At 40.6% G+C, this 15,792-nt stretch overlaps 1 protein-coding gene across 1 annotated transcript in view; it reads right to left on the bottom strand.

The window, feature by feature from the left end:
• Nucleotides 1-9,518, bottom strand: part of bnc2 (basonuclin zinc finger protein 2) — a 161,255-nt gene extending 151,737 nt beyond the window's left edge. Inside the window, exon 1 of the mRNA XM_034086908.1 lies at nucleotides 8,694-9,518. Coding sequence (XP_033942799.1) covers nucleotides 8,694-8,696 — 3 coding nt within the window. The 5' untranslated portion in view covers nucleotides 8,697-9,518. The remainder of the gene's footprint in view (nucleotides 1-8,693) is intronic.
• Between the last annotated feature and the right edge of the window lie 6,274 nt (nucleotides 9,519-15,792).

Here is a 15,792-nt window from a genome sequence, read left to right as displayed (position 1 = left end):
CCATAGTTTCTGTTCTAATATAGACAAAGTGACTTAAATCATTACACGCATCATATATATTTTTTTTAATAATATTTTCTCCATCTCACATTCACTTCAATCAGCCCCATTAACTGCAACATTACAACCACAAGTCATCATCATAGACTGTGAACAGTTTGCAAGTGATATGTATTTATTACTATATCGGAACTATGACCCCTAAGGGCTGCTCAATTAATCGTATTTTAATCGCAATTATGATTATGGCTTGTAACGATTACGAAAACAACGAAATCGAAATAAAACGATTACTTTGTTATTATTAATTTTTTTATTTTTTTTTTTTTTTATTGGTTTTTCGGTTGAGTTATACTTAAAGTTCAGGGTAATCGACTGTTAAACACATACTGTTCAATTTTTTTCTCCAATAAATGGATGTTTTCAAAGTAAATGGATAATTGTTTTTAATAATCGTGATATCAATTATTGACCCAAATAATCGAGATTATGATTTTTGCCATAATCGAGCAGCCCTACGCCTAATCCTGTTTTAGGACTGATTTCAGAGGACTTTGGTTAAATGCACGGCTAACATAACTGTACCGCGTCTGCCGTCAGGAAGTGATGCATAGTTGGCAGCATTTTCACTAAATTCCCAAAGTTTTAACTTTTTCTAAAATCGACAGTGTTGACTTTTGGCTTTCCAAACTCTCTAAATGAAATGTATTGTCAACAGTATGTATACCATGTTGTGCTCCCCTCACATGTTGTGCTCCCCTCACTTTGTTGATGTGTAAATGAAAGTTACTGTATACAACATACATGTAACACCTGTCAGTTGCACTTAATGGTGAGGACAATAATTTTACAACCAACACATCTCCTTTCTATAAAGTTAACTATTGAATATGTGTTAAGAGGCAAAGGGAAATCTCTAGTTTTTAGATTTTATGGCTGCTCAATAAATATTGTTGGCCCTCTGAATATATAATGAATCAAATAATCTAGTATATCCCTTTATCTGTATTAAAAATGCAAAGGAGCAAATTATTCTTGATTGTCAATGTGTAGCTCAACACACACACTCTTATGACAGAGGTCCTAAAATGAGTATTATCTGTGTGTGTGGAAGTACAGAGTATATGAAGAGACAGACAGAGGAGGAGGACAGGAGGGAGAAGAAGGGAGAGCTGCTCTGTCCTTCCTCAGAGACCAGACTGCCCCTCCTGGCTGCCCATTCAAAACAAAATTCCTCCACAAACTGTTTGTGTTTTCAGTGTGACTCCTTCAGGGTGCTGCAGACAGTCCCGCTTGTCCTCTCTCCTCTGTCTCTCTCTTTCCTGTGGTGGATTACATTCCCTTCCTTGTTTTGCCTGAAACCTGTCTACTGTCAACATGTGGCACATGTCCTTGACAAGTCAAAAGGATCCTTCTCCATAGGAGTTATGCGTCACCCATGCACCCCCTTTTCCTCTCTTTTCCCCTATTCTTCCCCATCCTGGATCCTCTCTTTCACTCTCGCTCTCTTAATATTGAGTTGCCGGGGTAAAGGAGGGCCAGAGGAATCTAATAACTGTGACAGTGGGGCTTTTTTGGCATTGTTCCTGAAGCTGTGCAGACACACACAGGGCTGTCTGCTGGCTCTAATGAAAGGTTAAATGAATAGGACAAAGTGACAGGAGGTACAATAAAGAAACAAGTAGGAGGAGAGAATGTGTGTGCAAGCATGTGTCCATGTCTCTGCGTGAGAGTTTCAGCCTCTTAGCTCAGGGAACGACGAGGACAGCCCCTCCACAGCGGCAAGATATTCCAAACAGATTGGTCTGCGACAGAGTGTGTGTGTGTGTGTGCACTTCTATGTGTTTGTGTCATGTACAAAGGTGGGAGAAGTACTCAGATCCAGGTGTAACTAAAGTCTTACTTAAGGGTTGATTATATTTCACATCATTCATCCAAATCTGTAAAGTAACTAAATAAATGTAGTGTAGAAAAAGTTCACAATGTACCTCTCAATTGTAGTGGGATATAAGAATTAAAATACTAGTAGAAGTCTCTCAAAAGTACTTGAGTAAACCGGTCGTGTGTGTGTGTGTGTGTGTGTGTGTGTGTGTGTGCGTGCGTGTGTGTGTGCGTGCGTGCGTGTGCGCGTGCGTGCGTGTGTGTGTGCGTGTGTGTGTGTGCGCGTGCGTGTGTGTGTGTGTGTGTGTGTGTGTGTGTGTGTGTGTGTGTGTGTGTGTGTGTGTGTGTGTGTGTGTGTGTGTGTGTGTGTGTGTGTGTGTGTGTGTGTGTGTGACCACCAGGACACAGATGCTGAGGAAGAATTCCAGCATGGGGTTCTTTGATAAATGGTAAGGTCACTGGCAGAGGGTAGGGGTGGAGGCTGGATGGGAGGGGAGGGGAGAGCGGGTGCAGTGGGGGAGGAGGCAGAGGGAGTGACGAGGGGGGACGCATGTCTCGTCTTGTGCCTCTCTGCCTGTGCCTTGGTGGAATGCAGAGTCACATGAAAGAGGCCCTCTCACTCTCCCTGAGACTCGACTCTTGTGTCTGTCTCAAAAGCGCCACTGTCTGACACACTACCTGTCAGCAGATTTCCCCCCAGCTCCAAAAACACACAGCCGCAGATGCATGTGAAAACTCACATACACAATCATATGCACACAGGCATACACACACACACACACACACACACACACACACACACACACACACACACACACACACACACACACACACACACACACACACACACACACACACGTACTGTACAGATGTGCCCTTTACAAGTTTAGGTTTTAAAGTGAACTTAGGCCCAAACAAACACACTAAGTCCCATCATCCTCAAACTGCTTAATTACTATGATTATCACCGTAAATAGTAAGTTTGTCACCAGCAATCACTGGGAAGGACTTCTAACATCTAAGCAAAAATATATTCATCATAATCAACTGAAACTCCATATCCCCTTGAAATAGTAATGTAGATTGAGACAGTGATAGTGATTCAAAGATGGGAATGCCACGGTCAGGTTTAACATGTGGTAGCAGACTGGAGGAGGAGGTTTCTATTAGACTGCATCAAATCAGTTCTTCAGAGTTAATCCATGTGTTGCTGCCAGACCAGGGTCAAGACACACTGAAAACATGTATGTAGATGCTTACTACCTTAAGGCATTAATAGCAGTTGTGGAGAGGACATTGGTTACATAGCTGGTACTGTTTAACATTCTTAAAGTCTGTTTTAAGAATGTGTTAAAGCTTTGCTATTTTATTTTACATCTGACACTATGCCAGACAGCATCGTCTGTCAATGTCTTCCAAAACTGTTACAAGCCACAGTTGGGAAGATGTTATGATGTGACAACAGCATGATTAACGTTCAGTCACAAACACAACTTGATCACGGCTAAGGAAAAGAGCATGGCTTGGTTTCAAAGAAATACTTAGTTAGGTTAGAAAAACATTGTGGCTTTGGTTAAATAACTACCTCTTTAAGATAGGCGACCTTTATCGGGTCAAGGAACGAAGAAACGTGGTCTTGGTAAATAGTGGCTGTCGGTAGGAAACGGGACACAGTCCTCGTGTGTCTGTACCACATTACAAAGTTGTCCCCCAATTTCCTTCTTTGCTTCCGATCAAGATGCAATCGTGTGCTAAAAAATAATGCCGATGAGAAAGTGGCAAAAAAGAAAGTAACACAAATTGCCACTTGAGTCAATGCCTACAGTATGAACCCTTGTGATAAAATGTCAAACGTTACAGAATATATAATCATGTTATCTAATTCCTGAAACATTATAAATATATTCAGATACAATTATTTTCTCTGTGAAAAGTACAGATTTGAAAGCCAAGTTGAGAGTGAAGCCAGCTTTCAAATCCTAGCCAAAGATAGTTTGAAGCCACTCAGATTATACTTGAAGTATTAATGGCTGAGTAGAATGAAGAAAACCTACGTGGTACTGCCTGAAGTTATGTCAGCTAATTTGTTCAGGGACAAAAATAAAAGTAACACACCGTCCACTCTTGCAAACGTGCCAAATCACTCCTGTGAATTAACATTATGACATTTTCATGTTAGGCTTTTGTCATTCAGGAAAGACCAATGTTTTATGTTTTAGGTGCTTTACAAGGAGTGAAGCCCTACCTGCCCTGTGCTCAGGCAGACATCACTGCAACCTGGCACACATCACCTGCTGCCACGGTAATATTGGATCAGGAAGGGAAGCATTGCTTGCATCAGCAGGGCCACAGTTGAACGCAGGTCATCATATCACTTGTCCTGCTTTTCCAGTTACTAAAACATGTGTACACTTGGCTATGATGGACATTTCTGCTACCGGTATTGAGTTGAGACATTTTTGGGCTTATCCTGATTGGCTGAGCAATTACATGCAATGTCAGCGCCCTCCCCCCAAGTTTAATGTATAAGCCCAACAACCCTGCTTACAACTATAGGAGACATTTGTTCCTTTCAAACTGGTATTCCACTCTCTTTTAACACTAATTGGTACCTTACAATTAAAGAGTACTTTGATGTAAGGTAAAAAAAAATCAGGAAATGTATTTGGTCCATTCTTTGGACAGGTTTTAAATGAGAGAAATCGGGACTTAGAACCCAGGGAGTCTACTCAGGTAAAACTAACATTGTCAGGCACAGTTGCTAGCAAAGAACTAGACACTTAGGGCAATAATTCCAAAGTCAACATGCTACGTCTTAGTCCTCAGGAATTTTTCATGAGCCACCACTTATCTTGTCATATCAGATTTCTTCCACTAGCTTTTGGGAGAGAAGAGAAAAGACACCTTTAGGGCAAATTATTCACTTTTAATCAAATCACTCTGTATGGCCTGAGGATATCTTTCCATGCCTTTTGAATCACTGAAGCATGGGCCCTTGATGCACACCCCCCCCCCCCCCACAAAAAAGCACACAAACAACATCCACATAAACACTCTGTATTGTAACTGCAGCAGTTAGGTGTCTTTTTATCTGGAAGCAAGAAATGAGACTCAACAGGAAAATAAAAAATACTAGAAGAAAGCAAGGAACAAAGTGGTGTCTGGAGTTTCCATCAAAAGCGAAATCCCAGATTTTCTCACTCACTGTTCATGGAACAAAATCGAGCAACTTTATTCTGGAGTGCAGTCAGTGCAGGAGGGAGCTATAAAATATAAATTATACCACATAACCCTATACCTCCCAACTGAGCCATTTGGTTACAACTATACTCCTGTTCGTTACAGAAGTCCAGCGTCTCTGGTATTTCTATAGCGTCGACATGAATTATATTCCTGCCGTGCTGCAGAACGTATGGATTACAAGTGAAATGTAATTTCCCTACCGATCGGACAGTTGCCACCCAGTGACACTGAAGTGTTTATTTTACACAGTTGCCAGTAATTAGTTCTGGATGGAATCAATTAAGGCCACCCCAAATTACAGCTGAAAATATAAGAATCATGACCGTGTCTGGGACGAGTGAAAAATGCAGCGGAGGGTGTATTACTAAAGGCGGAGCTGTGCAAAATGTGTTCTATCATTTCTCACTTTAAACAAATAAAGTTTGAGGGAGTGTGTGGCTTCTGCACACACTGGGTGTGTTCACGTAATAAGACAACAGTTTCAATGATTCCTTCCTTAAGAAATATGATAGTGTTAGGATTAGCATGTGAAATGAACCCCATAGAAGAAAGAATTATACAAAAAATGTAACACATGTGAGTACACGTATCAGTTTACAGTTTAAACACAGAGCCAGATTGTAATGTAAAGTAAAGAGAAATACGTTCATTTAGGTACAATACAACTATAGAGATATTAACATCATTGATAGTACAAAACTAAACACATCTTAAATATACATTTCATAACAGCTGTTAACCCTATTCATTACCTTTTCTACTTTCTTTGACGTAAGAATCACAGGAACTTAATTTAATCATGTATTTGGAGGACGCTGGAGAGTTTTCATAAGTGTAAGTGTGTGAATATTTAGTTTCTTGCTTTGTGTGCTGAAGTACAAAAAATGTAATTATGTCTACGATATGTATATTGTTTTAAATCAAGTATGTCTCACACTGTGCTCTTTATTAAATTAGGACTCCTGCCATCCAATTTGTTTGAACATTTCACAGTGTCTCTGTTTCGTCGCTGCAGCCTGCTGCTTGGGTTACCGTGTCTTGTTCAAGATTTCCATCTCAAGCCACCATTTCTGACCCCACTCCCCCTCTCAATATATTACCTTTTCTGTCACTGCCAAGACACACTAGCGGTTACTCGAGAGATTATTGGGACTGAGGACAGACGGAGAGGAGCAGAGGCTTTCTGGTGCAGCATGAATACTCTTGGATGTTTTTGAGGCTGCAAATCTAAACCTGTAAGCATGAGTGAAAGTACATCTCTCCCTTCATCTAAAATAAATGTTTGTTTGTTTTTTCTTCCTGCTCTAACACATATTTCCTTTCACCTGCGCGTCGATGGAGTTAAGCTCTTCACATTAGAGCCTCCTCTTTACTAAGATTGCTCAGAAAATGGGTCTGAACGAGAAGGCCAAGTAGAAAATGAATCACTCAAATATGGACATTAACAAGAATACACAAATAAAAACACGAGCAGAACATATATAAATCCCAATGGGTCATCAGGACACCCTTTATACACTTAGCCCCCATTCTTTTCAAATAAAGAGGCAGGCTTTAAGAATATCAGGGGAAATGTGGAGGATGGAGTGGAGGAAGAAGAGGAGGGCAGAGTTGTGGATGTGAGCAGTAATCAGAGGAAGCCAGCAGGGGGGACAGGGGGGGGGGTGGAGGGGTCAGAGCGGAGCACCACTAAGCAGCCTTTCTCTTCATTAGCAGCCTCTCTAAGGGGGGCGTCACAGGCCTACCTGTCCAGCAGATTATTGAACCGACTAACCACTGTCTCCCACCCCGCACACACACACCCTCTCACACACTCTCCCCTCTCTGATTCCCACAGACCCAGAGGAATCACGACCTAGCTGCAGCCTCGCTGACAACTTTAACTTTTTCTGTAACCTCCCGTAGCAGCGCTGTAGGCTGAGTCTAGTCAGTGCATAACGAGGACATTTACCTCGACATTTTCTTCATTATGTTTTGTTTTCCAACCTTTTCCTGCTGTTATTTTATGTATTTTCCTGCAACACACCAGCACTTATTCTGTGCCAATAAGAGCGTAATAAGTGTTTAATTATCTGACGTACAAAAGAGAAACAGAAACAAACACATACATGGGAATACAGGGATTTTAGTTTCGGTGACTTGTGCGGTAAAAAAGTAAATTTGAGTTGCACCGATCCCTGACTGGCCTGGCAGGGAGAAGGCAGCACGGAGATAAAAGTAATGAAATGACACTCCAGGAATGTAAATTGGCATTCTTCAGTGTAGAAGCAGCACCGGCTCAGGCTCATGAAACATCCCTTACACACACTCAAGTCCAGGCCAAAATACTGTGCTAGACATTAATCTCACACACATCTCGCTGATGAAAGTGTGTAGGTACTTTTCTACTGCTTTTAAGTGGGGCCATTCATCTCAATCTCTCTCTCACTGTTTTTTCTTTTGCTGCTCCTCTCCCTCCGTCTTCCCTGTCTCCTGAAGCTCTCAGATATGTCCACAATGAAATGTCTTACCCTGACACGAAATGCCTCGGTGTGCTTCTGCTTGTGTTTCACTGTCACACGTTGACCAAAAGAGTTTTCCTGGAGAGTTACCGCAGCACAGGGCCTCAAATCAAATTTATTTAGCAAAGAATTCTGTCAGATTGTCGTGTTTTTAGGCTCCAAAAACAGCATCGTACAATGCCACAATTTATTTACCTGAAGCTTTTCTTTGCAATCTACCACAGGCAAACTTGTCTGTTTTTGTATGATATCTGATAAAGACTTCTATAAACAGAGCACATTTCAACAGGGGAAAAAAACAGTTAATACATTTTTAAAAAATCATAAAACTGTGTCAGAAAAACAGGAAAAGGAGGAATCCTGTTGAAAGCTGAAGCAGGATTTTCAGCAAAGGGATTTTAGGCCTTAAAAAATGCTGATGCCAGCTATGAAATGAAGTCTGCTCACTCTTATTTAAGTAAACAGACAACACTTTTTTATCATCCCTGTGTATGCTGACGACAGAATCATTCAGTGGTTTCATGGGTCTGTAAATGTGAAGGCCACAATCTACAGGTAGCATAGAGTTGCTTACAACATAAATATCAACAATTAAACAATTATTTACTCTGTATCTGGAGTTTGCCCCCTAATGTCACGTAAACGTTTTGAATCCTCCTTTGGGGAGCAGAGAATTGAGTAATTCTTTCAAGGCGTGACGAAAACTATATTAAGTGAAGTTATACTTTATTAACTTAGTTCAGAAGATTAAGGTTTTAGGTCTCGTTTTGTAGTGTGTCTGTATATGCTCACACATTGATTTTGCAAGACACATATAGAAGAGAAAGAAAAGATCCCAACCAGCAGAAGAAATAATTTCATTTGAAAGCAGACGTATTAACAAATCCAGTGGATGAGTCATAAGAATCAGAAACAAGAGGGAAATAAAGTACTCTGCAGACTTTGTATCTAATCTGATGAGTTCAAATAACAGATCAGTGCAGACGTTTTAAAAAGTTACTCACTTATAAAAGTGGTGTGTTAGGAGTAGGACTTAATGAATTGAGTAAGCAGGAAAATGTTATTTACCATTGCTGCATGTTGTATCTGAAAGACCCCGGGGCTCCTGGCACTTTTCAAACTTGGCGTCCTCAAAAAAGTCGGATTTCGCCCTCAAGTGGGGAACTTTCTCCTCTTCAATCCTGCGCGCAGTGTGAGGTGATTCAACGTCGGTGTTTCTTTCACAAACGTATCTTAGCCGTTAATGTCAGTTTGTACTACACAACAGTCACTCTTTTTATCCTGAGAACCACTGTGTCCGGGATCCTTCTCTGAGAAAAACGCGCGTCAAGACGTTTGGATACGCGTCGGTCTCACGGAGAGGAACGCACGACCACGACAGTTTGTGCCCTCTTCTTTTCCCAAAACCGTAAACCGAAGAAGTGAAGGAAACAGAAGGGATCGCTGACAACCAGAAGCCGTCTTGTAACTGCTTGTCCTACCTTGAGAAAAACGCTTAAAAAACGCCTTCATACACTCCCCCGATGGTTTCCTTCTGCAGAGTCAGCGCAGAGCTGCGGACGGTCCGGGCTGAGAGAAGGTGCTGTGGATTCAGACCTGAGTTTTACACGCCGTGCGACTGTAACCCGAGCGACTGTCGGTCCAAGGAGTGTTTGTGCCCAATGAGCAGATTTACGGTGATGTCTCAGGAGGAAGTGTCAACGACAAAAACGTGCCAACAATTCTCATCCTGAAGAAGATAGGAAATCGGCAATGAGATCCGCATTTACAGCCCATGGAAACACTTGAAAAGCAGCAACAGATCAGTGATATTTTCCCTCTGTGTGCATTTAGTTCAGATGCATTGTGGTTAAAATTACATTTCCACATAATATTGTAAGAAACTGCATCTATACGGCAAATAAAGAACAACAAATAAATGTAAAGCAATTTAATTTGCAGCCATCTTTTAAAAACTGTATTACAGCAACTTAAGGGGGAACAAGCTGCATTTCACTTTTTTCACTTTCCCTACCCTCAGGGGTAGCTACAGTACACGCACTCCTCGTGCGCGTGCACACACGAACACGTGTTTTCAGCAGTTGGAAATAGTTTATGGTTTGTGTGTGTACTGCAGGGATGTGACACTGATTTCCTAACTTGTGTCCCTCATTTCCCTCAGAAGTGGGTGCGCTCATTAAAGATTAATTGTGCGCTTGTTTATGTGAGGATTTGCTCAACATTTGACTGAGACATCTCAAGAGTGAAGAGTTGAAGGAGTGTGTGGTTATGTGTGTGTTTGAAGATAGAGCTGAGCAGAAAGAGAGACATGCAGCTCCTCAGAGTGACTGCCGCAGCCTGGCTCCTCCACTGGGTTCAGAGAGGCAGCAGAATCCCAGTCAAGCGTCTGCGAGCCCCACTTGCATGTTTGGTCAAGGGGTAAATAATAGATCAGGGTTTAGGCTTGTGTATAATTCATTCCAGGGTAACAAGCTCCTGGGGTCCCAAGATATGCATATTCATTCCTTGGCCAAGGCCGTGGGAGAACAACGACCATATGCCTGTTTGTCAGATGGCTTACATTGCTAATTAAATTAGATATTACATACTTATGTGAGCAACACAACAAAAAGCCTTTAAAGGGTTGTCCATAAGAAGGAAACAAAACCTAGGTGATTATAACATTTCTGTCGACTTCAAATGCTTTGATGCTGCTTTAATTTCACTCAGGACGTGTTTTCTGTTCAGCTGTGTTGATTAAACATATAGACACCGGGGGCTGTGGATGAGTAATGTGACACACACTGATAATCAAAGCAAAACATGACCTTTTTGTCTTTGCTGCATCTTGCTAAACTATCAGGTGGAAATCTATGTTACACAAGAAGTGCGATAGCATAGTTATGATAGTGGGTGTGTGGATAGCCATACTTTCTTTTCAGCTTCAAGCTGTTTCTTTAGTTCATTATCGTTGAACAGTTGTGCTTCTGTATTGCTGGGTGGGCTGCATGAGCAGGGTCAAACATCCTTTTATCTTAATATTGACAAAGAAAAAGGGAAATTTTTAGATGTATGTATGTTGTTAAAATGTATGGATCTAAGCTCAGGGTACAATCACATCTCCCATAAATTACATTTACAACACGCTATAGAACAAATACACGTGGAACAATTGTTTTTTAAATAAAATGAGCAATTGAATGAGGAAATATTTGTAATAAACATATTCTACAGTACACATGTTATTTTTTTAGTGTCCAAGTACTTCACTCCTCAAAGTCAATATGTGCTCACAGCAACTAACTCATTGTTAATGTTGTTATTTGTAGGTCCGCTTTAAAATAAATGACAAAAATAAAATTAAAATAAATAACAAAATAAACAGGTCTTATGCACTTTGTGGTGTCTTTTGCTGTTTCAAGACCCGGATCTGTACGTAAACCATACGTTATGGTTTACGTACAGATCCGGGTTTTCAAAGTGCATAAGACCTGTTTATTTTGTTATCAATCAACAAAAAACATGATGTTAACCTACTTGTACCTTTATGCACACGATGCACCTCACGCCCACCTCCATATGACTTGCCTGCTGCGGGGAAATTAAGCACTTCCTTAAACAAAAACAAATCCTACTGAAGATTCCATTCCATATTGAACAGGGAGCAAATATTTGCCCCAAAATTGAGAAACATCTAAATGTTATTTCTGGAAGATAGGGTTAAAGGGGCCTCTTCTGAAACCTCAAAACATGCCCGAAGTAATCCATTAAACCCTGTGCAGGTACATCTTTGAAGAGTAACATGTTGAAATGCATTTTAGGATTATAGCACACACAAAATCATAACAATAAGTTACTAAATGATCAATGAAACTAATCAAGCGTTCTAATTGCTCTTATTTAAATGGAGCATTGCATAAGCAAATCATTGGGTGATATTTTCTTATTGCTGATAATATAATGGATTCAGTCAATAAAAAAGTAACAATACATTTCAGTACACAAAACCCAAACACACATGATTCAGTCAAATTATTATCCCAGTATCAGCTGCTTTATCATTCAGTCATCTTGGCACTGATTCAGATTCCATTTTAGGCCAATGTTATTCCGTTTTGCATGCATAATGAAAGTGATTGTGCTTTCAATACGCAGCCTGTTAAGTCCATCCAGAGATAGAAACATTACCAGCATCTCCATTTGTCAAAAACAAAGCACACGGGCAAGTTGGTGTTTAATCTGTAAAATATCACAAACCTTACATATTGGTGTCACAAGTATGTAGAAAACAAACCAACATTAAATAAACAAACTCAAATGCTAGTGTTAAAATTAGTAGCAGCCCAATAAAAAACTACCAGATGGGCTCTGTAGTATACCATTAAAGTAGAAACTGACATTAATGTATTCGGTTTTAGAACCAGTAAAGGCATCTTCATAGGGAAGGAGAGTACATGTTTATTTGTCCCTGTGACAGGATCCCACTGTTCACTAATTATCCAGAGGGACTGCATGGTAATGAGCTATTGAACCTGCTACTGAAGTGTTCCACCTCCTGGGAAGGCCATCAGCTGCTGCGCCGCATTCACAGATCCATCAAATCCACCGAGGTCCTCCTATTCATTAAGTTCCAGTCACTAGCAAAGCATGTACAAAGGTCAGTTTAACCATTCCCAAGATCCGTTGAGCCTTTTCAAAGAACCGGATCAGACTGCCATTTCTCTTTGCCAATCAGGAGGCAGTTGAAGGCTGAAATGGTGTTTCTTTAATAGCAGTACCACTGATGTTTAGAAGAGGAGACCAGTTCCACTTATGGTAACTTGATAATGCCTCTTTGATAAGTTATGTGCAACCATAAGGTCAAGTCAAAATCTCCAGTTTTCCTCTGGATGTTTTAATGTAAAACTAGATACAATATCTTAATTTCTTACTTTGATCTCTCCTATCTCATAGGGTGTGAAGCACAGGTGTTGGAAGTAAGACCAATACTTTTCTCATTTAATAGCTGTTTTCCGACTGGACAACATTTACTCAGAGCGATCAATGTCCCATGTCCTTGGTCTCCTCTCTCGTACACAAGGGAAATATGAACTTAAATACAACCTCACTACCTTAATTTACCCTTTCACCAAGCAAAGGACAAGCTCTCTGTTAGAAGCCCAAGGGAAATAGGCTGACTCCACATTCCCACACATCCTGGGGGGCTAATCGGGGTTAGGATGGCACAGTAGTTGGGTGAGTCACTGAGTCATGAGTGAGCGTGGCCCTGAGGTTCATGGCACTGTGGATACACACACACACATGCACGTGTGTGCTGCAGTCGGTGGGTCTTGTGTGGATCAATTCCTTCTTTATGACGGCTCTTGCCTGTTGAGGATAGGAGCAAAAGGTCATCAGATGGGAGTCAAACAGAGGTCCATGTCATCTCATCGGGGCTTGTGCATGTGGGGGGGGGGGCGTTGCCAAATCAGTGACATCACATGCATACAGGAATTCACATGATGGCAAAGACAGAGTGTAAGGTTTGTGATGAAGGAGGGTTCTGAACTAGAAATGTCTGATTTAGGTGCTCAGATATTGTATGTCTAAAGGCTGAATAGAGGGAAGAGAAGTAGTAATCAATGGTTTCTCTGTCCTGGGGTTTTGTAAGGCAGTCCAAGGTCTCACAGGATTCAGCATGAGGACGGCTCACGCTCGAGGTCAAGAGTGGCTGATGATTCTCCCACGGACGTCAGCGAGAGATATGATATCCCTCCTCGGGCATCACTTGAATAGAAATCTGTGCAAACAAGCTCCAAGATGTCAGCAATTGGACATACAATTCGTGAACAATTTCAAAGATTTGTCATGGCCCATTTCAAAAAGGCAACCAGTGGGATAACAGCGTGTTGTGATCTAATGCTATTCAACAAGAAAACCTTAGACACTCAACAAATAGAGCCATCAGCCGTGTTACAAAGTGGCTGTGTTCAAAGACGTATTGGAACCCACATGTTGGAGCCTGTCTCATCTCCATGCAGCGGGGGGGATGTTCGACTAAACACTGTGCGCGTTTGACATCCCAAATGGCATTTGTACAATCAATGTTCCTTTAAAGCGGGGGACTTGTGACTCTTTAGTGTCTATTGTCATCCCCAGCAGTTCTTTCTTCCCTAAGCATCAAAGCTAGGCCACATTAATACAGGCAATATCCCCACTTACCTGAGGCGGCAGGCGGAGACTGTGCTTTCACAATTCTCCATGGAGTGTCATGTTCTTCCCCGGGATGTGCCTCTCTTCCTTCCTCCGTCAGCATCGGCACACCAGGGCTTGTCATTTGGTTCTTGAATTTTTCATGCAGCCGCATTTGCATGATCACAGTTCTGTGTCCCTTCTTCCCCTGGTAGATGAAATGCTGCCTAGCACATGAACTTCCCAGTGACTCCGCTGAGGCAGAACCGAAGCGAGACAAGCATGCTTATTGGGATTGTCAATGCAAGAGCTGTCTTGTTCCAAGGGGTGGCTCTTCACATTTGAACAGTTGGGCAATTAGACACAAGAGGCCCACAAAGACTACTTCAGACAGTGGTCGGTTTACATGTGCAGTGATACACCTGAGTCAGTCGTATTCTGTGGCATCTAGTAAAGAAGTTAAACCATGCTGTGCAATTGAGTGACAACATATGTCATTTAGTTGGGTAGGGCACATGATCTTGGAAAAACAACTACGCAATCTGTTTAAGCGGCATATAGTGTTTCACATAAACCAGTGTTTAAGGTGAAAATCATTTTTGATAAACAGAGTATGTCTGTTTCTATGATTGAGTTTAATCACCTCATCATCTCTTTCCAAACACTCAACAGATCATAACAGCGACTTGAGCTATGATTCATTTCATGTTTGTATATAGGTTAAATGTGTCATCAAAATACCATATTTTAAATAGCCTTTGTTGGATTTTTCTTAACATGTATTATTCTTATACTCTACAGTACATGCGTTTTATTCAGCAACTAATAATCACCCAATTAGGACATTTACACTTACTATTTCTTTTTATACATTCATATTTATTGTGAGCTATGAGGAAAGTTGAGTGGGATGTCAATATGCGTGTAATACTGCAATGTATTTGGCTGAACCCAATTTTAATAATTTACATTTAGTTATGGACACTTTAGGAACTTAAAGAATGAATGATTATATGAATTATTCAAGGTTAAGGTATTCCTTTATATCGTATGTTAATGTATATTAAGATGTACAAAAAACAAAAAACAAAAGGGAGAAGGGGTCGGATTAAATAAGTGTAAACTTCTTCCGACCCCTTTTCGGACGTGTAATTAGCTAAAGTTGTTGTTGTTTATTGTTATCAGACAATGATACTACAGATTATTCAATTATTATTTAAATATTTCGTTTAGTTATTGCATTCATTTGTATAGTACTGTATCATGTCTGTATCATCTTTTGTTTCATTTGTATTTTCTTTGGTTTTACACGCTCGGAAAAAATAAATAAACTAAACTAACTAAACTAAAAGAAGCTTACTGTATGGTGTGATTTGGTAGAGATGTTGATCTCGATGGCAATTATTTACAGACTCGTTCGCCCAGTGTAATCCTGCCACCAGACACCGTTTTATTGGATAAATAGACACAATAAATGTAAAAACAGAACTCAAATCACACTCACTGTAACCTTTTTTTGTTTGAAGTAAAAAAAATAAACATATTTACATCTAATAAAAGCATTTAGATGAAGAACTCAAATCAGATAATGATTTTGAGGTTGAGGTGAGTGTGTGAAAAAAAATGTTTCCTTCTTTTTGAAAAAGGAAGTACATCATTGGTGATATTGCCACAGATTTGCCTTTTATGTGCCCTTAAATGCTCTAAGATCTGGATTAATCTGTCATTACTGGGACAGACAACAAACACTTGAAGGGGAGATACAGCTTCACACGTAGGAAAGAGCAGCAGTAGGCCCTGTCAAAACATGGTGGAACATGCCTGTGTAAAACATGTAAGCAACTAGATGTGTCGAGGGCCAAATTATACGCATGTGATGATGAAAGAGAGGATAGGTAAAACTGATCTCTTTGAGATACCAGCTTCCCTACAGAGAATTGTGTTAATTTGACTTTCTATACACTGCCTTTTTCCATATGTCTCTTAATTAGTCTGTTTCTATTAAGAGATGAAATAA

This window comes from Pseudochaenichthys georgianus, chromosome 1 (assembly GCF_902827115.2).
Source record: "Pseudochaenichthys georgianus chromosome 1, fPseGeo1.2, whole genome shotgun sequence".
Taxonomy (NCBI): domain Eukaryota; kingdom Metazoa; phylum Chordata; class Actinopteri; order Perciformes; family Channichthyidae; genus Pseudochaenichthys; species Pseudochaenichthys georgianus.
This window is presented reverse-complemented; position numbering and strand designations above follow the sequence as displayed.